This window comes from Coregonus clupeaformis, chromosome 11 (assembly GCF_020615455.1).
Source record: "Coregonus clupeaformis isolate EN_2021a chromosome 11, ASM2061545v1, whole genome shotgun sequence".
NCBI classification, from domain to species: Eukaryota; Metazoa; Chordata; class Actinopteri; order Salmoniformes; family Salmonidae; genus Coregonus; species Coregonus clupeaformis.
Window position 1 is genome coordinate 17354142 of NC_059202.1, and position 26204 is coordinate 17380345.

The following is a 26204-nucleotide window of genomic DNA, read 5'->3' on the forward strand; positions in this document are numbered from 1 at the left end:
AGTGGAGACACTTGATTGGAAATACACTACACTTACTGTTTATTGAAACTCACAAATGAATCAGTGTCATTATTTCATTTGTGCTACCGTCTGGGGCTTTAAGGTGACCAGCAGGTTAGTGGCTTACAGCCATGTGTACTTTCAAAAGCCAATTCAGACCTTTAACTTTCAATTAAATCCATTTTTGGAGGCATACTAAGAAGTAAGAATTTGAACCAAAAAATGATGGTCCTAAATAGGAGCCACTGTACTGCTGGTTAAACATACCTCTTGTCTACAATATCCCATACTGAGATGACAAATGTCTTGTGAATACCTGAGTTCTGAATGAGAAACCAGAGTATCTTGCTTGGTAACGACAAAGCCTACCAATGTGAATTTATTTGATATGATGAACATCTTTAAATACTGTGTAGGGAATTCAAATCCACTCATAAAAACAAAAACGGAATTAGATTATTTTTTTCAAGATGAGCACAACAAACTGACCAAATAAAAACTCAAAAATGACTAGATAAACAGAATAATTAATTATCTTTAAATAGTGTCACACATTTTGTATTTGATAATACTAAATTAAAAACAAGCTTTCTTCTCATGTTCTACTCATTCCCCTGCCCATCTGCTTCTGCCAAATGGCAAGCAACACACCAATTCAAACACATGATCTCCTCAGTCATCTGGCAACCCATTGGAAAGTCCTCTTCTTTGCAGTCCTGAACATTGCCTTAAGAATGAAAGGAACAATTTTGGAACTGCTGTATTGCAATCTGTCCAACACTACAATCCTGCTTGATCATGTTGATGATAACAGCATGGGTCATGTGTAGTCAAAAATGTTCCTGAAACGTTCCCTATAGGTTCAAAAAGAATCATTGACGTGGTGCTAGAAGGGGAGGGTCGTTATGTGTGGGTGTCGGTGCAGACTCACCTGGACTGGGGCTAGTGCAAAAAGCTGTCAACTCTGGCGAAGGAACAGGAGCCTGAGCGGACCCTAGCCATGAGCTGGACACACTCTGTGGCCTGACCAACAGCTAACATCAGAGGGGGCTGCTTAGGCAAGTTCTGAGACTCTGAGGGGCCAAAAGACAACACAGGCATCATCAGGGTGTGTACATTAATAAAGCATGTGCGACTCAGTAGAGGCTGCTGAGGGGAGACGGCTCATAATAATGGCTGGAATGGAGTCGATGGAATGGTATCAAACACATCAAAGATGTGGTTTCCATGTGGTTGATACCATTCCATTGACCATTCCAGCCATTATTATTAGCGGTCCTCCCCTCAGCAGCCTCCACTGGTGTGACTCAAACGTGTACATGGCAAAATGTACAGTGTGTATTCATTAGAAGAGAGTTAACACGCACACTACCAAGCCCAACACATTTGTGGTGCTGGGAGTTACTGCCCCCAAAAACATCTTTGTAGAAAAAATTAAAATAGTAAAACAATATACAGTGTGTATTCATGACATTGTGTATGTGAAACGTAGCCTTACCCAAGATGGCGCTGTTGAGAGCGGAGCAGATATTTTCTCTCTGCATTGGATCTAGCTGTTGCCCCACTGGGCAGTTCCAGGGATCTGAATATGCTAATAGACTGAATGCATCCTGTGGTAAAAGAAAGAGAGAGGGATAGGAAGCTCGAGAGAAAGAAAGAAAACAGCCTGACCAGTTCAAGCCCAATAGCCCATTAATGACTATGATTTGGAAGCAGTAGAATGGTCTGTCGTAAACAGAGGGAACATCATAGACCAGGGGTAGGCAACTTTTGTCGGAGTGGATGGTCGGGGGGCCGGAACATAATTATAATAATTTGTACACTGGAAATTGACCACAACTAAGCCTAAAAAGAGATTGTATGGGGCCTCCCGAGTGGTGTCACTACAGAGGCATCACTACAGACCCGGGTTCGATCCCGGGCTGTATCACAACCGGCCGTGATCGGGAGTCCCAATTGGCCCAGCATCGTCGGGGTTAGGGGAGGGTTTGGCCCAGCATCGTCGGGGTTAGGGGAGGGTTTGGCCCAGCATCGTCGGGGTTAGGGGAGGGTTTGGCCCAGCATCGTCGGGGTTAGGGGAGGGTTTGGCTGCTCTGGCGACTCCTTGTGGCGGGCCGGGCGCCTGCAGGCTGACCTCGGTCATCAGTTGAACAGTGTTTCCTCCGACACATTGGTGTGGCTGGCTTCCGGGTTAAGCGGGCGGGTGTTAAGAAGCGCGGTTAGGCGTGTCATGTTTCGGAGGACGCATGACTCGACCTTTGCTTTCCGAGGCCCCTGGGGAGTTGCAGCGATGAGACAAGATCGAAATTGGGGAGAAAAAGGGGGTAAAAAAAAATAATAATAATAATAATAATAATAATAATAATAATAATAATAATAAGAGATTGTATTTGAAAATAACCATTTTATACCTTGAATTACATTAAGACATGATCACATATGTCTCTTGGGAACAGATTTGCTCAATTAAACACATTTTAAGCTGAATTCCTGGTGGTTTTACAGTATTTTCTGACCAAAAACAGATAAATAAAACTTTGGGGTGACAAAACAATATCTCTTGCGGACCAGTTTTGGCACATGGACCGCCTGTTGCCAACCCGTCATAGACGCTTTCAGTGAATCTACCTTAATTGTAGGAGAACAATACTAGGGATAGATTTTCCAATGGCCATATACAAGTAGTAGTGTGTAAACAGCTCAGAAGGGAAAGGGGATAACTAGTCAGTTGCACAACTGAATGCATTCAACGAAAATGTGTCATCTGCATTTAACATTTACATTTTAGTCATTTAGCAGACGCTCTTATCTAGAGCGACTTACAGTTAGTGAATGCATACATTTTTCATAATGGCCCCCCGTGGGAATCGAACCCACAACCCTGGCGTTGCAAGCGCCATGCTCTACCAACTGAGCTACAGGAGGGCCACCCAACCCCTCTGAATCAGAGAAGTGCGGGGGGGCTGCCTTAATCGACGTCATCGGCGCCCGGGAGCAGTTGTTGTTGTGGGTTAACTGCCTTGCTCAAGTGCAGAAGGGCAGATTTTTCCGCCTTACCGGCTCGGGGATTCGAACCGGTTACTGGCCCAACGCTCTTTACCACTAGGCTACCTGCCGCCCTTGGAAATCCTGCAAGTCATTGTACTGCAGCATAACAAAACATGCCCCAGGGCGGTGGTTGAAAATTATACAATTTGTGAGTCACAGTCACACAGTGTGCCAGTCTTATTTTGTGTGAAACCTCCCAGGCCTGTCCCTCTTTCCTCCCCCCTCCCTCTCCCCCTCTGGTACCTGCAGCATCTTCTTGTGCGTGGCGTTCTTGCCGTATTCCCGGCACAGCTGCTCGTTGAGGCCCTGCAGCTCGCGGCCAAACTGGATCATCCTCTCTGTGGCTGCCTGGTTCCCTCCACACAGCTGTCTGGAGGCACAGCTGTCTTCTCCAAGGAAGGAGGGACATGCACACACAGGGTCAGAGGCCAGCCACGGACAGAGTGTATTTTACACTTGCGCCTGACAATCAAAATAGGAAGCGTGTGTGTGTCAAGCGTCTGTACCTGCCACTCCGTTTCCCAGGCTGCCGTCCTCAGCCTGCAGGATTTCTTGATGCTTGTAGGTGCCGTTCATGATCCGAGTAGAGGAGTTCTCCGCCACCCCATTAGTGTAGTGCTCTGCCTCGATCTCCATCTCACTGTCACTGCAGAGGACTCACAGTCAGGTTCACTCATCCATACACAACGTCATTATACCACAGATGTTCTGCCTCTCTCTCACACTCACGGACACAGATGACAGACACGCACCTGGCACCCCAGTAAAAACAGAGATACATTACTAAACACATAGACCCTTGCCTTGCCACACACCTGGTCTCCTGGTTGCTGGTGCCACTGTGAGGCTGGGACTTGGTGGAGTCAGTGGAGTTGGACTCAGAGTAATTGACAGAGGAAGGGGAGGAAGAGGAGGAGGAGGAGGCAGAGCTGACACCAGGGTACTTGTTGTGGCTCTTGTTCTTGTTGGGAGGGGTGACCCCGTTACTGCATGTTGGGCTGTCTGCTCCTGGAATGGACAGAGAGCCAGGGTGAAACAGATCCAACAGATGGACAATCCTCTCTCTTATGTGTTTGTAACACACTGGGTGGATGGATAGGTAATTAGGAGTGTGTAGGGTGGATGGGTGGATTTGCAGGTGTTTCCCTTACCTGCGCTGTGCAGATGGGGGTTGGTGGCTCCATGTCGGGGGCTCAGGCTGGGGGAGCCAGGGTAGCTGTCCTGGGACTTGGGGGAGCGGACACTAAAGCATCGTACCTCACTGTCTGTACCGTTCACCATCTCCACAAACTGCCGACACCTGGGAGGGACAGGCAACCATTAATCTGTCTGACATTCACTCTATATCTACACTCAAAAAATGTACTAACACCCTTGCCTTCTTTGCACTAACACTCGCACTTGTCTTTTCGTACTAGCACTGACTTTGTCGATAACTACTGTATTAAGGAAAAATGTACTTGACTGTACTATGACTGCGAAGATGAATGCACTAACTGTAAGTCGCTCTGGATAAGAGCATCTGCTAAATGACTTACTCTCTGACATCATTCACAACCACTCTACTATCCATCTAAGAGTCTGATCACTACTCTACAATATATTGCAATGTCTGACATTCTTTATCCAGGAATGCATTGTACTATTTGATAACAAACACTACATTCTGCTTAACTGTCTGATATCTCATGCATGCTCACTTGCTTGAACAAAAAACAGTCTGAATGCAGTCTGAACACAATTGTCAACTTGAATAATTATTGCAATACTTCAATTTCTTTCAGAGGTCAGCAAAGGTGTGGCCATGTAAGATCATGTCTTTGTACCCAGAAATATATAAATGTAACAGGAACAAGTCAGACTGGTTCCAGAGTATGAGTATCTGGTTTTATGGATACATGTCATTACCATTGGATGAATGTCAAACAGAACAGCGACCGCTCTGCTCACTCCTCTTCCATGACAAAATGGAGCAACAGGCATGACCAATCAAATCATGAGTTCCCTCAGCGGCAGCAACTGTGACCTTGTGCTCACCCTGCCCCCTCTCTGTGTAACGCTCCTCTATTGCTACAACAAGCTCCTCTCTACCTCTATAAGAGAGCCAGAAATACTGGCCTTCTTGCTGTGTGTCTGCTTCTCAGCGGATCACAGGATTTATTAATGTAATCTAATGTCTTTGTGCCATAAACACACAGCTGGGCAGCAGGCCACAGCTTTACTGCTAAGTGCTTCTAGGGTTGTGTTGCATGTGCCTGAGCCTGCAAAGGCACTACAAGACTAGCAGTGCTTATTTAAGCCCCACAATTCCAATACTCCTTCATTTAGCCCTTTGATAAACACTCATTAGAGTCCCATAGTTGGGTACAAGGCTGCTCACTTCAACATGAACAGTAAATTGGAGTTGTGTTCTAGGAGCCCAGGGTACAGCTGCTGTGTGGCTTCGATGGCCTCACCAACCCTCCCTGCCAATACCAGCTTCTGTATTCCTGTCGACAAAAAGATGCATGTTACCATTAAAAACTGATTGGATGGATGACTGTGGTCAAATGAATGACAGTGATTGCTCCTCAGTGTTTCCATGGTATTGTCAGTGTGGAGCCTTAGTGTGGTTCTCACTCTGTCTGTTCTTTATGGAGGTCTGGTCCTCCTGGATCAAGGTCTCTGTAGCCCTGGCAAAGGCTGTGGCCGTGGCACAGTACCCATGATGCACCAGGTAGGTGGATACCATACTGAAAGAATCAAAGACATGGTTTAGCCTTACAGTAGTACAGAGAAAGACACAGTAGTCTGTTAGGGTGATAAGTGTGGTGTGGGTATGGATCCCTTACTTCTGAAGCACTGCCTGCCACTCCCCCAGTCTCTCTCCGATTGGGAAGCGGGCGATCATGCCATGGATCTTAGCCCTCCATTCACTCATATAGTCCTCAATGTCAAACACAAAGGGCTGCTGGCCAAAGTTAGCATCCACAATCTCTCCTGGAGTCTGCAGGCCCACTGTGGGGTACAGGTTGGGCTGTGGGTAAAGGGAGAGGTGTGAAAACACAGGCATATACAATATGCACACCTTGGCAAGGGCACATTCCCCCTCTGGCCATAATGGTAAGAACTTGCCATTCATTTTGATCACTTGATAATTTGATGGCATGGCAACCGTGAATAATGTAGGTCTTTCATATCATCACCACTATTGGAAGCAGCAAAGCTACCACTACTGATTGCAACAGAAGTCCTTGACATTGAACATGTCCAAATTTCAGTGTAATACTCACAGGGAGGTCTGTAAAGGCTACACCTGGAGAACAAACAGAGGGAAAAGTGTTAATGGACTGGAAGAAATTTAAAATGTTATAATCTGCAACCAAGTAAACAGAATCGTATAAATTGCCTGGGAACATTTCAAATGGGTGAAGCATATTGTATTTTCATATAACAATTAACTTGGATGTTTTTTTCCCTGCAATGTTGGTGTGCAGTTCTCACCTAGACTGATGCCGTTCTTGGTGTAGAAACAGGTGTTATTAATTAGGTTCACACAGCAGCCAATCACATCGCCTGTGGTGAAAGTTGGGCCATATGGTTGGCCAGTCCCTGAAGAGCAGAAGGAGTGTCCGTCGTCGCCATGGTAACCATATGAGTGCTTGTCCCAACCTGGGACAGGAGACAAGGCAGAAGTGATTAGAGGAAATCTAGACCCATGGCATGAATATTTAATATTACACATTAACAACCTGGAGGAAACAGAGAAAATCAAGGCATATTGAACTAACACTTTCAGAAGCTTACAACTAGAGGTAACCATTCTCATCTCAAATCTAGCTAGATTAATATGCATCGGGTCATGGTTAGGGCAGTGCTACTCATAAATTTGAGAGGGGAAGGAGTGAGATGGGTGACCCCAGCAGTGTGATGAGTAATATAATCCCCATAAAGACACTGACATGGGGTAGAGCTGAGCCTGACAAATGGTATCTTTCTAATTAGGATATCCCCACTCCTGTCCTGTATAGCATGTGAAATACTCTGGTTGGCCAGCGAGAGGCATCCGTCTCTGAATAGGAGCACTGACTGATGAGTCATACTCAAACAGAGCAGTACATATGATGTTTGTGCATGGTATCAATAGGGACCGGGAAGGACATAGACTGTGTGCAGAGGGAGATGTGGATGATAGATCTTCAAGTCAGTGCATGTGTTTGTGGGGGGGTGTATTATATAGGCCTACAGTTGAAGTCGGAAGTTTACATACGCTTAGGTTAAAACTCGTTTTTCAACCACTCCACAAATTTTTTGGTAACAAACTAGAGTTTTGGCAGGTCGGTTAGGACATCTACTTTGTGCATGACACAAGTACATTTTCCAACAATTGTTTACAGACAGATTATTTCACTTACAATTCACTGTATCACAATTCCAGTGGGTTAGAAGTTTACATTCACTAAGTTGACTGTGCCTTTAAACAGCTTGGAAAATTCCAGAAAATGATGTCATGGCTTTAGAAGCTTCTGATAGGCTAATTGACATCATTTGAGTCAATTGGAGGTGTACCTGTGGATGTATTTCAAGGCCTACCTTCAAACTCAGTGCCTCTTTGCTTGACATCATGGGAAAATCTAAAGAAATCAGCCAAGACCTCCACAAGTCTGGTTCATCCTTGGGAGCAATTTCCAAACGCCTGAAGGTACCACGTTCATCTGTACAAACAATAGTACGCAAGTATAAACAGCATGGGACCACGCAGCCATCATACCGCTCAGGAAGGAGACGCGTTCTGTCTCCTAGAGATGAATGTACTTTGGTGCGGAAAGTGCAAATCAATTCCAGAACAACAGCAAAGGCACTTGTGAAGATGCTGGAGGAAACAGGTACAAAAGTATCTATATCCACAGTAAAACAAGTCCTATATCGACATAACCTGAAAGGCCGCTCGGCAAGGAAGAAGCCACCGCTCCAAAACCACCATTAAAACAGCCAGACTACGGTTTGCACATCGTACTTTTTGGAGAAATGTCCTCTGGTCTGATGAAACAAAAATAGAACTGTTTGGCCATAATGACCATTGTTATGTTTGGAGGAAAAAGGGGGTGGCTTGCAAGCCGAAGAACACCATTCCAACTGTGAGGCACGGGGGTGGCAGGATCATGCTGTGGGGGTGCTTTGCTGCAGGAGGGACTGGTGCACTTCACAAAATAGATGGCATCATGAGGAAGGAAACTTATGTGGATATATTGAAGCAACATCTCAAGACATCAGTCAGGAGGTTAAAGCTTGGTCGCAAATTGGTCTTCCAAATGGACAATGACCCCAACCATACTTCCAAAGTTGTGGCAAAATGGCTTAAGGACAACAAAGTCAAGGTATTGGAGTGGCCATCACAAAGCCCTGACCTCAATCCTATAGAACATTTGTGGGCAGAACTGAAAAAGCGGGTGCGAGCAAAGAAGCCTACAAACCTGACTCAGTTACACCAGGAATGGGCCAAAATTCACCCAACTTATTGTGGGAAGCTTGTGGAAGGCTACCCGAAACGTTTGACCCAAGTGAAACAATTTAAAGGCAATGCTACCAAATACTAATTGAGTGTATGTAAATTTCTGACCCACTGGGAATGTGATGAAAGAAATAAAAGCTGAAATAAATAATTCTCTCTACTATTCTGACATTTCACATTCTTAAAATAAAGTGGTGATCCTAACTGACCTAAGACAGGGATTTTTTACTAGGATTAAATGTCAGGAATTGTGAAACTGAGTTTAAATGTATTTGGCTAAGGTGTATGTAAACTTCCCACTTCAACTGTATGTGTGTGTGCAGTGAGTGTATATTCTTGGCTCAATCAATATCTGTCACCAACCAAAAAGTGAAAGTGGCGCAGAGAAAGTAGGTTGTGTGTGTGAACTGTGAGGTATTAGATGAATGTGCGGAGCAGCGCTGACAGGGATATTGCTCCTAAAGCTGGGCTCAGTGTTCCCTACATGCTAATGAAATAGACAGGGCTCCACTATGGGATCAGACACACAGAGGTCAACAGGGAATATTACAACTATTCCAGCCAGAACCAGACCACACACACACGGGTCACAGAAATGTACTGAAGTCCGTTGGCATATAATGTACTAGAAACCTAAATAAATCTTCATAAACAATATGTTCATACAACTAAACTCTCTCACACACACATGCAGCCATTTCCACCATATTCCAACCATTGTGTAACAGAGATACATTTGAAGCACTCAGAGCTGGGAGTGAATAAACAGCAGTTGTAGTCAGCAAGAGCATGTAGAATTGGCTGGATGAGTCCAAAGCATTCCAAAGGCCTCAGGCGCCATGGAGAACCCAATAGGCAGGTGACACAGCCTGAGGCAGGGGTCATATGATTGGTCAGAGCAGCATTGAGGAATTATCTAATAGGCAGGGAATTGCATCAGTGCACAAGGGGAAACATACTGTCAGCCCCTCGGCAGCAATATGCCAACCCTCTTCCAACCTGTCTTGTGTCCCCAGCAGCCAATCAGTGATATCTTCACATGCATGAGAGTGGAGAGAAAGGGCAAGAGAGAATTTGATGGAGTTATGTAATAATAATAATAATAATATGCCATTTAGCAGACACTTTTATCCAAAGCGACTTACAGTCATGCGTGCATAAATTTTTTTTGTGTATGGGTGGTCCCGGGGATCGAACCCACTACCTTGGCGTTACAAGCGCCGTGCTCTACCAGCTGAGCTACAGAGGTAAGAATGTATTAAATCTACATGTACTTTCTGTTTAACCTCCATTGCCTGTTCAACTGGTGATGAAAGAAAGAGTGTTTGGTTAACTAATTACTGCTGAGCAGTGGGCCAGGCCAGTCCAGGGTGCAGATGGCCCTGTATTCATGCAGTGATACTGCTCACATCTCCCCTCTGTGTTTGGTGGTAAACACACTCATCTACTAGCCTGTTTGGTTACATTCAATCCAATCCAATCTCATCAGGCCTTGGCTTGAGTTTCTGCTTGGATGGCTTCATTCACTGTATCAGGAGTGCTGCAGATGGACCAATTTGATCTATGTTCTGACCATTCAACAGTAGGTCTATATGTAACTATTGTAGAATTTATGATTGAGGAAAATTCAATTTGGGCCCTAGGCCTATACTGTATTGAGGATGAGATGGCCTTAAGCGGATTTCTTGAAATGCAATTATCAACGATTACTCGTTTATTTCTCCCTTCCTCTTCAATGAATGTGAGCCAGCCATCCTGCCTGTGGCAGCTCCACTATCACCTGACCTTCATACAGACACCGAAAGCTTTTATGTGGAGGAAAAAGGGTACTTGCTGGTATTTCGCATGTTAAATTTCATCCTCTCATTACTAACGGCTGTGCTCAAACAAGCCCATGCATGCTCTGGAGCAGTTAGACACTCTAGGAGACATCATCACTACACATGGTTTTAATGTGACATTGAATCTAGATCCATCCAGGCACTCCAGAGGAAAGATGACAAATCTGGAAACACAAATCTGGATATAGATTCCCATGGCACTCTAAAACGTAGATTAACACCTTAAAACTGTGCCCCTCAAATAGTAAAAACTGAACCTTATGTGGTTTTTATCTAGAATCACATCAGTCACTGCTGCAGTGATGGTGTGAGGAGATCTGAAGATAACATGTTTTCATTTTTGAGTTGTGCTAATTTCAGAGTTGTGTTTAAAAAACACATTTAGTTGTCCACAATCTATTACAGTCGCACAACCAAAGCACACACTGACTACTACCCCTTGTCCTTCAGTCATAAACCAATACAGCAGGGCAGGGTTCTAGCTGTGAACCCTTTGACCTCCAAAACCCACACTCATCCCATACTGACTCAGCCTTCCCTTCTGCCACCGCCCTCCCTTCCCTCTTCCCTTACCATCCCTCATACTCACCAGGCAGTCTGTTCATGTTGACCCCCTGGGCAGACAGACCAATTCCCATGTACCTGGAGACAACAACAACAACAGGAGGTGGTCAAAGGTTAGAGACATCATTAGCTTAGACAACATGAGTCAGTCTGATATGGGTCAATAGCTGGACTGATTAATCCTTTCAGACCCAAAGTTGCTTTCCTTTATTTACTGCTCTCTTTAGTTTCTCTACATGTTGCTCAACATGCCATTTTCAACTGCACAAATAGAGATGGCCTACAGTAATAGCTAACATGAGTAAACAGATCGTGGTGTAATAATTAAACGTATGAGGTTAGAACATTAGGGGTACTAACTATCAGCAACTACGTACCCATCCCTGCCCTTGCTGACAATCTTCACTTCAAAGTAGTAGATCCCACAGGCGGCTGGTATGGGATGAGTGGCACGCACAGATGCAGCATCCTTATGATTCTTCCCATGGCCTACAGAAGGAGCAAAACGCTTTGTTTCAGTCAGTACAGTACACCACAAACATCCCACAACTCTGTCAATCTGAAAAAGGTCAAGGCTTCTCTCCCCAAGGACCCTGAAAAGCCTCATACTGTACAAATTACGAAACCATTTCAAACCTCAACCATTTCCCTGTCAATCCTACCTCTATTTACAATAATATTCATGCAAATTCATACTTAAATCCTGTGACATGAAATCTTAGGTCCAATGTCCCTTCATAGCCGTATACATGAATGCCAAACTAATCAGAAGCACGGAGTTCATTTAGCCTGGAACACTCCGGCAACAGAGTAATGTCAGGGTCAGTATAGTGACGCTGTCACTGTCTCGCCACTCCATCCAGCTCGTAATTGTGACAGCTTACACAACCCCTGTGTGTGTGTGTGAGTGTGTTACACACTGTAATCTAACCCTCCTTACTGGTTGATAACAGGACACCTAAGGCCTGTGCACAGTGCTGCTGTGAAGTACACTACATGACCCAAAGTATGTGGACACCTGCTTGTCAGACATCTCATTCCAAAATCATGGACATTAATATGGAGTTGGTCCCCCCTTTGCTGCTATAACAGCCTCCATTCTTCTGGGAAAGATTTCCACTAGATGTTGGAACATTGCTGCGGGGACTTGCTTCCATTCAGCCACAAGAGCAATAGTGAGGTCGGGCACTGATGTTGGGCGATTAGGCCTGGCTCGCAGTCGGCGTTCCAATTCATCCCAAAGGTGTTCGATGGGGTTGAGGTCATGGCTCTGTGCAGGCCAGTCAAGTTCTTCCACACTGATCTCGAAAACCATTTCTGTATGGACCTCGCTTTGTGCACAGGGGCATTATCATGTTGAAACAGGAAAGGGCCTTCCCAAACGGTTGCCACAAAGTTGGAAGCACAGAATCATCTAGAATGTCATTGGATGCTGTAGCGTTAAGATTTCCCTTCACTGGAACTATGGGGCCTAGCCCGAACCATGAAAAACAGCCCCAGACCATTATTCCTCATCCACCAAACTTTATACAGTTGGCAATATGCATTGGGGCAGGTACCGTTCTCCTGGCATCCGCCAAACCCAGATTCGTCTGTCAGACTGCCAGATGGTGAAGCGTGATTCATCACTCCAGAAAACGCGTTTCCACTACTCCAGAGTCCAATGGAGGCGAGCTTTACACCACTCCAGCCGATGCTTGGCATTGCGCATGGTGATCTTAGGCTTGTGTGCGGCTGCTCGGCCATGGAAACCCATTTCATGAAGCTCCCGACGAACAGTTCTTGTGCTGATGTTGCTTCCAGAGGTAGTTTGGAACTCGGTAGTGAGTGTTGCAACCGAGGACAGACAATTTTTATGCTCTACGCGTTTCAGCACTCGGCGGGCCCGTACTGTGAGCTTGTGTGGCCTACCACTTCGCGGCTGTGCCGTTGTTGTTCCTAGAGGTTTCCACTTCACAATAACAGCACTTACAGTTGACCGGGGCAGCTCTAGCAGGGCAGAAATTTGACGAACTGACCTGTTGGAAAGGTGGCATCCGATGACGGTGCCACGTTGAAAGTCACTGAACTCTTCAGTAAGGCCATTCTACAGCCAATGTTTGTCTATGGAGATCGCATGGCTGTGTGCTCGATTTTATACACCTGTCAGCAACGGGTGTGTCTGAAATAGCTGAATCCACTAATTTGAAGGGGTGCCCACATACTTTTGAATATATAGTGTATCTGTTGGCCATGCCACGCAGAACATGTCTATCTATGTGGGCACCCTTGTGGACTACAGGAAAAAAAAGAGGACTGAGCACGCCCCCATTCTCATCGACGGGGCTGTAGTGGAACAGGTTGAGAGCTTCAAGTTCCTTGGTGTCCACATCACCAACGAACTATCATGGTCCAAACACACCAAGACAGTCGTGAAGAGGGCACGACAAAGCCTATTCCCCCTCAGGAGACTGAAAAGATTCGTCATGGGTCCTCAGATCCTCAAAAAAATTATACAGCTGTACCATCGAGAGCATCCTGACTGGTTGCATCACCCCCTGGTATGGCAACTGCTTGGCCTCCGACCGCAAGGCACTACAGAGGGTAGTGCGTACGGCCCAGTACATCACTGGGGCCAAGCTTCCTGCCATCCAGGACCTCTATACCAGGCGGTGTCAGAGGAAGGCCCTCAAAATTGTCAAAGACTCCAGCCACCCTAGTCATAGACTTTTCTCTCTGCTACCGCACGGCAAGCGGTACCGGAGTGCCAAGTCTAGGTCCAAAAGACTTCTCAACAGCTTCTACCCCCAAGCCATAAGACTCCTGAACAGCTAATCATGGCTACCCAGACTATTTGCACTGCCCCCCCCACCCCATCTTTTTACGCTGCTGCTACTCTGTTAATGATTTATGCATAGTCACTTTAACTCTACCCACATGTACATATTACTTCAACTACCTCAACTAGCCGGTGCCCCCGCACATTGACTCTGCACCGGTACCCCCCTGTATATATAGCCTCCCTACTGTTATTTTATTTTACTTCTGCTCTTTTTTTCTCAACACTTTTTTGTTGTTGTTTTATTTTACTTTTTTATTAAAAATAAATGCACTGTTGGTTAAGGGCTGTAAGTAAACATTTCACTGTAATGTCTGCACCTGTTGTATTCGGCGCATGTGGCCAATAAAATTTGATTTGATTTGATTTATGTAAGTGGAGCTGTGCCTCTGTACTGTATCCCTGTCTGTAACGCACAGCCATCTTCATTACCATATTGTACAAATCCACTAATCAACCATTCATGCATTACCACAGTCATTACAACTAATAGAGAAGCAGTGTATTTATAATCACTTTTGATTTCAGCAGCAACATTAATCACTTCTATTTTTAGCCTTTCTGTGAGGGCAATTCCATGGTAACAGAATTACGCTGAGACTCAGATTTTTCACTTTAACATGTATTCCAAACAAAACCACTGATTACAAAGTTAAACAAACCATACAACTCTATGAACAAGGACTACTTTGAACAATTTACACAGAAAAACAAAATAAAATAAACATTTACTGGAAGAACTGTGCTGATGCAAAGTTTGGTAACAGAATTGCGGTAAAATCTCCCTCAGTTTTTTATGCAACCATGTTTTACAAAAACTCTCAAATATCTGCTCCGAATTAAGATTCAAAGACATCTGCAGAAAGAATGGGGTGTCAGCTATGACATGAAACCTTTAGTTTAAAAAATCTATTTTGGTTATTGAACTACAGTAAGTGAAGTGGATTTACACCCAGTAACAGAATTACGGTAACGGAATTACATTTTAGTCATTTAGCAGACGCTCTTATCGAGAGCGACTTACAGTTAGTGAGTGCATACATTATTATTATATTTCATTATTCTCAATTACTTAATGGGCCCCTGATCTGTACTACACAGAAATGCATAATTATGGATATGAATGTCATTGTCTTTATGGCGATGTATCCTGAATAGGTACACAAAGGTAGAAATATACAATATCATCCTTTGCATATATGGAAATTATTCTAATGACCTCCGCCCGCAAACAAGACCAAATTTGGTTGGTCTGGACCGGACCAAATCTGAACCAATCCTAGATGTCTATGTTTCACAAGTTTCGACATCACAGTACAGCACATTATACTCTACACTACCGTACTTTTCTTTACTGTACTCTACTGGGCTTCAATATACTGTACTGTGCTGTCCAAACTTGTACAACATAGACATCTATGATTGGTTCAGATTTGGTCCAGTCATCAACCATGGACGTCTATGCACGTTGAAATCAAGGCCGGTCCAGCCCAAAAAATGACGTCTGTGGATGTTGAAATCAAGGCCAGGGTGGACTGACCAAATTTCAACTACTTTCAACATCCACGGATGTCCGATGTCGGTCGGTGCTCAGTGGTTGCAGCTCATGGGTAGGTGTCAGTAAGAGCCGGGAGAGGTAACATTAACTGGAGAGAGAGAAAAGAGAGAGAGAGGCAGAGAGAGGGAGGGGTTGTCCAGACTTTTCACACTCTCACTTTGACCACCAGACAACAGAAAGAGAAGAAAACAGTTATGAGCTGAACATAACAGTATGCCAGTGGAAGGGAGGACAGTAGCAGGTGACCCAACTGTGGTTTGGTAACAGAATTAAGAGTTTTAATCACTTAATAATCATTAAACTAATTGGTAGGTCTACCTTTACTTGTTACTTCTGCGAACTTTCATTATCCTCCCTCCTCATGAGAGAGAGAAATTAGAAAATATCTTTAAGATACTGTATGTGGGTTTTTGGAAACGGAATTACAAAGCACAATGCAATGTTTCTTAAATTTACAGAAGGCAAATAATTTATCCAAAACGAAATATAAGTGTTGATATTAGTTGGCAGGGGTCTTCACTTCAACATTATTGTGTTTTGATGAATTTCTACTTTTTCTGATATATGAAATCCAAACCATTACTTATGCAAAATGTTTAAGATGGAAAATCGTTGAAAAATGCATCTATGCCTTCATTTCCCAGAAGTATAGACTCTTAGCTTTCATTTGACAAACAATTTGATATACTCCTATGAACTTCACATGTTGGTGCTCATGGGTCCTTTTAGATGGAAATGACTGTAACCAAAGCTCAGCAGGCCCGCTCTATGACCAGACAAACACCCATAATAAATACAACACATGCACATACTCGCATCTATAAATACCTCCAACTCAGTCACACCACCACCTCAGCAGACAGCACTCAGCTCAGCAGTGCCACAGTCCTGGGAGTGAGACTCCCTCACTGTCTCCGTCAATCTCACTCTCTCACACGCACACATACACACTTGCCACTTTTTTAAATAGAAAAGGCACAAATAACAAATCAAACATTTAGGCGAGAAAGAAGGCTGTTTTTTTTGCTGGCTATCTAACAAATCAAGAGGTAGCTTTTGGTTGCAATGTTGTGTAACATTCACATAGACCTAAGTACTTGGTTAAAAATGTGATGTTAGAGCACAATGCAAGCGTACTCAAACATTATAGGCTACATGGCTATTATAATGTGCTCCATTTTGTTGCTTTGAAAAAAAAAGATGTCGTCTGTTTATATAGCAAATCGTTGACCATATTGTGGGGAACGTTTACTCTTCCATGTTTTTACTGGTTAGGCTAAAAAAAAATTGACACTGCTCTCTTTCCAAGGCTCCAGTCCAGTCAAAGGATCTCCCTCATGGTCAAGGCAGTGGTCAACAGAAATATGTAGAGCAGAACTATCCACGGTAGAAGATGAGAAATAAATAGACAAAAAACATGCCAAAGGAAACTAATAAAAAACAAAAGAAAATGAGAGGAAGAAATGTGCCAGTGTTAGCAAACACTGCATCACAACTTCACACAGAGACTGGGGGGAAACCACAATCTGGTGATGTCACACAATCTGGTGATGTCACACAATCTGCTGATGTCACCCCTGACTGAACATGCATGATTGGTTCTTCAGATGACAGAAACCCCTCTCTATTGGAAAACATTACAAATCAGCTTAAAGGAATCACAGGGCATGGTTAAACAGTCAGCCATGTGTCCTACAGGCTATATAATTACACAATAGCACATAAGACCGTGGCATGAAATACAAAACCTGCAGAAAGCACATACAGGCTAAATCACACAAAGAAGCAAGTACAAAGGCCAATTATTTACAATATGTGTCTATGGTACACTAATCCCATTCCTATACCACCACTTTATAAAACACACAATCACGTAGCCTAGGCTATCTGCTCTTTAATTAATCAGGTAAGCTGATGCCCTTTTCTAACAAAAATAATTTAAAAAAGACCAATGATGAGCAGAGGACGTAAGCTCAACATCAATAGAAACCATGAAACAACATAGTAGTCTAAAGATGGCCCTCCTTTAATCAACAATTGATAACTAGCCTATAAATGTATGCTACACCCTCCCTTTCTTCTTTTCATCAATGACAGATAAGACTGACCACAGAATTCTTACAGAATAATTCTCACACAATGTAGGCTACATACAACTCTTTCATAGGCCTAGATCCTGAGATATAGCCTCTCACAAGTTTCCAGCTCCACCATGTATTCAACAGAACATAGACCTAGGCCTAACCATAGCCAAAAAGGAAACTGCACACTGGTCAAAATAGCATCAAAATCACCAGGGTAAAGAAAAGTAACAGAAACTGACAACTCAGCAGAGGACAAAAACAAACGTAAAATGCATATACAATATTGAAAAGTCCTTGACACAACACACAGTGGCTTCTGTGATGTTAGGGGAGGGCAGTTCCAGTCACGGAATTCCGCTTGGACTGAGATGTTTTACTTAAAAACGTATGTCAAACAAACATGTTCAATAACCAAAATTCATTTTTTTAAACTCAGGTTGTCATAGCTGACACCCCATTCTTTCTGCAGACATCTTTTAATTGTAATTCGGAGCCGATATTTAAGAGTTTTTTGAAAACGTGGTCGCATAAAAATGTACCGTAATTCCGTTATGAAACTTTGCATTTGCACAGTTCTTCCAGTACGGTAAATGTGTTTTTGTGAAAATGTCTGTAAATTGTAGGCCTTATGCATACAATTTGATGGTTTGTTAAACTTTTAAATCAATGGTGAAGTGGATTTACATCCGGTAACAGAATTACATAATGGGTCCCTGAACTGTACTATACAGAAATGCATAATTATAGATATGAATATCATTCTCTTCATGGTGATGTATCCTGAATAGGTACACAAAGGTAGAAATATACAATATCATTTTTTCACATATTTGGGTATTATTGTAATGAGCTCTGCCCCCAAACAAGAACAAATTTGGTTGGTCCGGACCAGACCAAATCTGAAACAATCATAGACGTCTATGTTTCACAAGTTTGGACATCACAGTAGAGCACAGTAGAGTACAGCACAGCACAGTAGAGTTCAGTACAGTACAGTAGATACAGTATGTACAGTACAATACAGTAAATTATACTGTACTCGTGTGCTCTACTGTACTGAACTCTACTTTTCTTTACTTAACTGTTTCTGTTCTGTACTTTTCTCTATTGTACTGTCCAAACTTGTGAAACAAACCAAATAATTTCTCCAAAACTAAATATAAAAGTGTTGATATTAGTTGGCAGGGGTCTTTACTGCAACAGTATTGTCTTTGGATTTTAACACTTTTTCTGGTAGATGTTGTCTAAGAACCCTTTTCCATCTGTTTGACCAGAAATCCAAGCCTTTGCTCATTCCTAATTTTTATGATAGAAAATGATTGAAAAATGTATATATGCCTTAATTGATCGAAAAATTATAATTTGACACCCAACTTGACAGACTCCTATAACTTCACGTTGGTGCTCATGGGTCCTTTTAGATGGAAATATGCGGGAGTAACAAGCCTATAGCTTTAGATGTCTAGAGAAACAACCTCATCATTTCCCCCATCCGACTGTACTGTCGTCCCACAATCCCTCTACACGACCACCCATGTAAAACAGCCTAAATAACAAACACACAGCTTTTTTGAGCCACTATCAACTAATGGGATTATGCAATTACCATTCACAAATTATCATGAAATCCTTAATACCTTCAAGACCAGACAAAAACGGACTAAAGCAGTGTACCTAGGCCTAACTCCAGCACCACCACCACAGCCGCCTAATGTGTGTCTAATCCCTTTAAGAGAACAGCACAAGTAGCCTATTCTTTCTGTAGATTCAAGAGGTAGGCCTATGTTAATACCAGGGCCTTACACTGACCTTACAATTGTTCTGTCTCTTAATGGAGGTGTGATTTTGTTTCCTTGATATTCAAAATGTCAAATAGGGGGTGCTTATAGTTGTCCTGTTTCACTGCATGTACAAGTGGGTAACCTTTATGAGTGTGAGGTGTGAAATGGAAAATGATTTTTTTTTGCATATCCCAACTCCCTCTGGACACCTTCAGGGATCATTCATTATTGACGACAACCCTGGAGCAATTAGGGTTAAGTGCCTTGCTCAAGGGCAAATCAACAGAGTTTTCACCTTGTCGGCTCAGGGATTCAAACTAGCAACATTTCAGTTACTGGCCCAACGCGCTAAAGGCTAGGCTAACTGTCTGTGTTAAGCACAGACTGTGGACCTATAATAACTCAATCTGATGATTCATAGCACTGTTGTGGGATTAGATTTGACAGTTGACTAAACATGTAGAATGATGTTACTCTTTCTATGATTACACAACAAGCATTATCCCAGCTAACAATTCTAGGTAGAGAGAACATTTTTGTAATGTTACCCGTAATGTTCCCCTAATGTTTTTAGTGTCCAGTTTTCTGAGGGTTAGGAGAATATTCCATCAACATCACATCAAACATACAATGAACATGGTTGCCATGTTCTTAGAATATACAATATTAATGTTCTAGACACATTTCATGGGGACGTTGCAAGAACATTTCTGTGTATCAGTTGTCAGTACGTTGCCTGATGGTCCCAAAGAAACGTTCTTCCCCCAAAAAAATGTTTCATCATTACACATCACACCTTGTTACTGTTGCCAAGCCCATTAAGGCCCTGATTGGTGAACCACTGATCTATTCACAGCTCCTTTTGTCTGTTGACAAGGTTAGGGATACTCACACACACAGAGTGGATTTACAGTGAGGGAAAAATTGTTTTGATCCCCTGCTGATTTGTACGTTTGCCCACTGACAAAGAAATTATCAGTCTATAATTTTAATGATAGGTTTATTTGAACAGTGAGAGACAGAATAACAAAAAAAAAATCCAGAAAAACGCATGTCAAAAATGTTATAAATTGATTTGCATTTTAATGAGGGAAATAAGTATTTGACCCCCTCTCAATCAGAAAGATTTCTGGCTCCCAGGTGTCTTTTATACAGGTAACGAGCTGAGATTAGGAGCACACTCTTAAAGGGAGTGCTCCTAATCTCAGCTTGTTACCTGTATAAAAGACACCTGTCCACAGAAGCAATCAATCAATCAGAATCCAAACTCTCCACCATGGCCAAGACCAAAGAGCTCTCCAAGGATGTCAGGGACAAGATCGTAGACCTACACAAGGCTGGAATGGGCTACAAGACCATCGCCAAGCAGCTTGGTGAGAAGGTGACAACAGTTGGTGCGATTATTCGCAAATGGAAGAAACACAAAAGAACGGTCAATCTCCCTCGGCCTGGGGCTCCATGCAAGATCTCACCTCGTGGAGTTGCAATGATCATGAGAACGGTGAGGAATCAGCCCAGAACTACACGGGAGGATCTTGTCAATGATCTCAAGGCAGCTGGGACCATAGTCACCAAGAAAATAATTGGTAACATAGTACGCCGTGAAGGACTGAAATCCTGTAGCGCACACAAGGTCCCCCTGCTCAAGAAAGCATATATACATGCCCATCTGAAGTTTGCCAATGAACATCTGAATGATTCAGAGGAGAACTGGGTGAAAGTGTTGTGGTCAGATGAGACCAAAATTGTGCTCTTTGGCATCAAGTCAACTCGCCATGTTTGGAGGAGGAGGAATGCTGCCTATGACCCCAAGAACACCATCCCCACCGTCCACATGGAGGTGGAAACATTATGCTTTGGGGGTGTTTTTCTGCTAAGGGGACAGGACAACTTCACCGCATCAAAGGGACGATGGACGGGGCCATGTACCGTCAAATCTTGGGTGAGAACCTCCTTCCCTCAGCCAGGGCATTGAAAATGGGTCGTAGATGGGTATCCCAGAATGACAATGACCCAAAACACACGGCCAAGGCAACAAAGGAGTGGCTCAAGAAGAGGCACATTAAGGTCCTGGAGTGGCCTAGCCAGTCTCCAGACTTTAATCCCATAGAAAATCTGTGGAGGGAGCTGAACGTTCGAGTTGCCAAACGTCAACCTCGAAACCTTAATGACTTGGAGAAGATCTGCAAAGAGGAGTGGGACAAAATCCCTCCTGAGATGTGTGCAAACCTGGTGGCCAACAACAAGAAACGTCTGACCTCTGTGATTGCCAACAAGGGTTTTGCCACCAAGTACTAAGTCATGTTTTGCAGAGGGGTCAAATACTTATTTCCCTCATTAAAATGCAAATCAATTAATAAAAATGTTGACATGCGTTTTTCTGGATTTTTTTGTTGTTATTCTGTCTCTCACTGTTCAAATAAACCTACCATTAAAATTATAGACTAATCATTTCTTTGTCAGTGGGCAAACGTACAAAATCAGCAGGGGATCAAATACTTTTTTCCCTCACTGTAAGTGCATGTTCATTTACACAGCAATAATTATTGAACATGTCTACACCCGGAATTTGAACTCAACCTCTTGGTTCATGGAAATCAAATCTTCCTGTTACGCCACCATGTCAGTGTCAGTTAATTTGACCATTCTCTCATCATTGATTTGATTGACTTATTTCAACAATTTAAGGGCTTTCTGTATAGTTGTCTAATATTGGTGGGGCATAATAACCTGCTTTTAATTATACTCCTAAATCACTATGATCAATGAAAGTTTTTCTTGAGTGTACTTTTAACAGAGCTGAGATTTACTTCAAAGTACATTAACTATATTGCTTACACCTATCAAGTCGTTTCAGATCTACACAAGTGCCTAGGGAGAAGGGTTTAGGGTTTATTCTGGACAGGACCTAACTATACTCGCCCTAGAGATATCCGTTATTGGGACAGTGGTTAGGATGTTCTTCATTAGTGCTGGTGGCCTGGGTTCGAGAGTCGCTAGGGGAGTCACCCTAATTTATTGGTGACTCTGCTTTAGCGTTATAAACAACAATATATTCAGCATTGTATGTATTGATCAGACATTTATTGGATATTTTAAAATAGGCCAGCATTGCAGAAATATTGATCAACATGAACAAACATGAACACTCATTAGAAATAAAGGTGAGAAATAATGGTGAGAAATCATTTGACATTAAAAAAATTACAGAATAGAGCCATAAGCCTAATATAGGCACATACAGTCTGCAGGATTCGTAAAACTTGAAACACTCATCTCCAATCCTAATTCTTGAAAAAAACTATACAAAGTAACAAAATGTTATATAATATAAAGTAAAAGTGAATAACAACCAACTACTGAGATTGATGGGGAGGGAAGCGGGAGAGGAGGGGGAACCATGTATCCCGCTTCAATCAAGAAGGCTTCAGTCACCCACTTGGCTTCATTCACTCCCAAGATTGAAGCTGGAGACAAATCCAGCTAGGGCCTCCTCCTTGTTAGGCCTCTCACACTGGGCAGACAGGGGTCGTGGGCTGGACAGCACGCGCTGCTTCCCCACATACGGCGCTGGATCAAGGGTGACCTCGTTGAAGACGAGATCCTGGAGCCTGTCTACGTAGCCTGTAATGTTTTTGAAAAGGGAAATGTTTAATTTCCTTTAATTTACTGTTCTGAGTTGATGCTATCAATTCATTGATGTAGTGATCTACTCATTCTACAAATGTTTTTTTTGTGTGTTTTTGAAGTACTCAATTTGAAATATGCAATATTTGGTCATGAACTGTTTTGTGAAACTTTTCAATGTTTGTATTTAGAATTGTTGTGTGCCTGAAATGCTCAATTGATGCAAATTTGAAATGAATAACTATGACTTGCAGTATGTTGGGTCTGTCTTTACAGCATATCCCCCTTCTTTGCCTTGGGAAAGCTGATTTTGTATCACAGCATTCCTGCTGTGGTGGTTGCCGGGGAAGCTGTACAGACAGAGTAAAATGTATATCATTACAGCTTGATAGTGGAAAGACAAAAGGAGTTGGAAAGTTAAATAATCCCCCCCAAACATCATGATTAGCTCCAACGACACAAGCTACATCAACTGTAAGACAACAACCCATACAATGGAATGGTAAAATATGATTTTCAGGAGTAAATTACAAATACTATATACACAGCAACTCCTTTTGTGAACAACATTCCTTTGTATCAGCTGTGTGCTGGCAATTCTATGACTCAATGTAAGGGGCTTAGGGATGGAAGAACAAAAACCATTTAGTGATTATCAGGTGTGTTACAGAAAATATACCATTCACAAGTCAAAGAAGCCACAGTTGCATTACCTAATGTTAGCCCCGCGATCCCCCAAAATGTTGGCCACCGTGTCAGACTCATTAAACTCTGATACTTACATTATGGTCAGCGCTTGCAAGATCCACTGTCAATGATGGTACAGCATCCGTCTTCAGGATTAGCTTCCTGGCAAGACCCATCGAATGTTCTTCCCATTTGATAAAGCAACTTCACTCGAAATGTGCACTACACACGCGTGACATGATCGTAATTTTCGGTGCAGCCTGTCCACCCGAAATGAAAAGCTTAATTTTACATTATGGCATCCCTTCATAACAGTGTGCTTTGCCGGCATGCTGTGAGTAGCTTGCTAGCTAACAGTCACACATTTTTACATTTTAGTAATTTAGCAGACACTCTTATCCAGAGTGACTTACAGTTAGTGAGTGCATAAATTTTTTCATACTGGCCCCCCGTGGGAATCGAACCCACAACCCTGGCGTTGCAAGTGCCATGCTCTACCAACTGAGCTACACGGGGCCCACACCACAGATTAAAGGTAACCAGTATCTTTGGTAGTACTTCTACTTGAGCTAGTTTACAGTTTTGTAAACAAAGTCAAAGCAATGCATAGGTGCACATGTGATTAAGGTTTTAAGGCGGTACATATTTAAATTATTTCAGATGATAAGGCGCTACCATTGGTGTATAACATTTCCGGCTTTATGTGACATTGCATAAAGCCCGATGTAAATCCTTGGTAATGCCTGCCTCCTGAATTCAAGTGTTTGACATGGGGGAGGGGACCAGTAACTTTATGATCAAACTTTATTAATGTACCAGCTACAGTAATTTTTCATACTTGGGTCACCCTACTTTGAACTGGTTTCATCCAAATATCATCAAATTTGATGAAAAACCTGATTTCCACTATTCGGGACCTTTAATATCTTGTGTTCTGAGAACATGGCAACCATGTTCTGTGTATGTTTGGGAGTTGATGGAATATTCTCCTAACCCACAGAACTGGACACATGAATGTTCTTGCAATGTTCCCATGAAACGTGTCTAGAACATTAATATCTTAAATTCTGAGAACATAGTAACCACGTTCTGGGTAAATGCTATTTCACATTAAGGGAATGGTCTCTTGGAAACATTCCTTGTTAGCTGGGATTAGCATGATGACGTCTAGCTAGATGGATAGCTGTCAAATCCTACTTTTGATTTTGTGCAGAATACTTAAATAACTATCTGAACCAATTGTATGTTACACACCTCCCTTAGGCTACGGTCTGCATCCCAACAAGTTGTTTATGGTCAAATATCTCAAACTACCCGCATAAATACCATCTGATCTAGGTGCAGATATTTTACGCACAACAAATGCGTCAAGGCCTCCTCCCTTGCAGCAAAGTGTAGTTGCTGGCTGGGTTGGAAATGGCAGACGCTGTTGTTGTTCTTTTGTGCATAAAGATCTCAATGGAATCCTTTTAGCGTAACGTAATGCTCACCAACTGGATCCAGAATGAATAATGATTTAGAATTATATTCCAACACAAAACGTTTCCATGAACTAGCAAGCCAACAAAACGCAATATTTCCTTGTTCTGGACTGTCTGGTGCTCATTTGATCACAAAATACAAGCAAATTGTTAACGTCTACTCGTGGGTTATGCCAACTGTGTGAAGGAGATTTGTTTTTATGTTAACGCCAGGGTTAACTTTTAGCTAGCCAGTACATTTATATTGTTAGCTAGCTACTTATAATAATAAATAATAATAACGTTACTACTAACTAGCTAATGTTTACAAGCTCATATTTAGCTACTGTATTGGGCTAACAACGATGGCGTGCAATTAGCATTATCTTGCATAACGTTAGCTAACTATCTGTTATTAGCTAGTTAGCTAGCTAAATTTAGCTAGCGAGCTAACATTAGCTCGCTTTATAGCCAAGTATGCTAGCGAGATAGCTAGCTGTGCGTCGCTTGTTATTACTAACAAATTGTGGCATTGCTAGTTAGGTTAATATTTCGATTATCGTGATCAAAGAGGTAACCAAGTGGTGGTAAAGCAAAAATAAAACTAACGTTAAACAAAGAGACCGTGGAGTTGAACGTTAGTCAAAGAAATGGATATGCTTGAATACTGTCATGGTTAGCGAGTTCACTGTCAACCATTTGGGCATTCGCTCTCCTCCGAAACAAAGCAAAGCGAGGCAGCTCAAACTAGATCGGGAAGATTGCATACACATAATCTCATACAGACTCGACGCTAACCCTCCGGAGTGTCTTACGTAAATGACAGACATCTAGGTACGAAATGTTATACTAGTTGTCACATCTGTATACCTTTGTAATGTACCCGCAGATTGTTCTGTGAGAGTCCGATGTAGCTGTATTTATCCTTGGGGCTCCAAGATCGGGGTAAAGGGGTCTCTTCCTCATTCACGGCCGGGTAGAGCCGCTTCAATCGCTCATTTAGCTCGTGTTCTTGGTAATTAAAAGCAGGATCCCCCAACAGCAGACTCCCCGCTCCAAGCTCTGCCATTTTCTGCTAGAGATTATTTTATTTTTGCTTGTTTTCTACTCTACTATGTCAATCCGTTGACACACAGGAGAGAGAACAGTGAGATAGTCAGAGATGATAGCAATGGTGTGATATCCACGGATAACCAAAGCTCTCTACAGTAGGACTGACAGTGGAGTGTGGGTACTGTAGTTGAA

The 26204-nt window shown here is 42.8% G+C and overlaps 1 protein-coding gene across 1 annotated transcript; it reads right to left on the minus strand.

Moving 5' to 3' along the window:
* Window positions 1-341: 341 nt before the first annotated feature.
* On the minus strand, window positions 342-26178 carry LOC121576645 (ran-binding protein 10). The gene is made up of 15 exons (XM_041889959.2): window positions 25830-26178; window positions 11322-11433; window positions 10970-11022; window positions 6532-6699; window positions 6321-6343; window positions 5880-6064; window positions 5668-5780; window positions 5429-5537; window positions 4200-4348; window positions 3864-4056; window positions 3555-3694; window positions 3292-3434; window positions 1499-1610; window positions 932-1073; window positions 342-727 (listed from the first exon to the last, which is right to left on the minus strand). Exons 1-14 carry the CDS (start codon window positions 26026-26028, stop codon window positions 943-945), a joined length of 1830 nt encoding a protein of 609 aa, XP_041745893.1. The 5' UTR covers window positions 26029-26178; the 3' UTR covers window positions 342-727; window positions 932-942.
* Window positions 26179-26204: the final 26 nt, after the last annotated feature.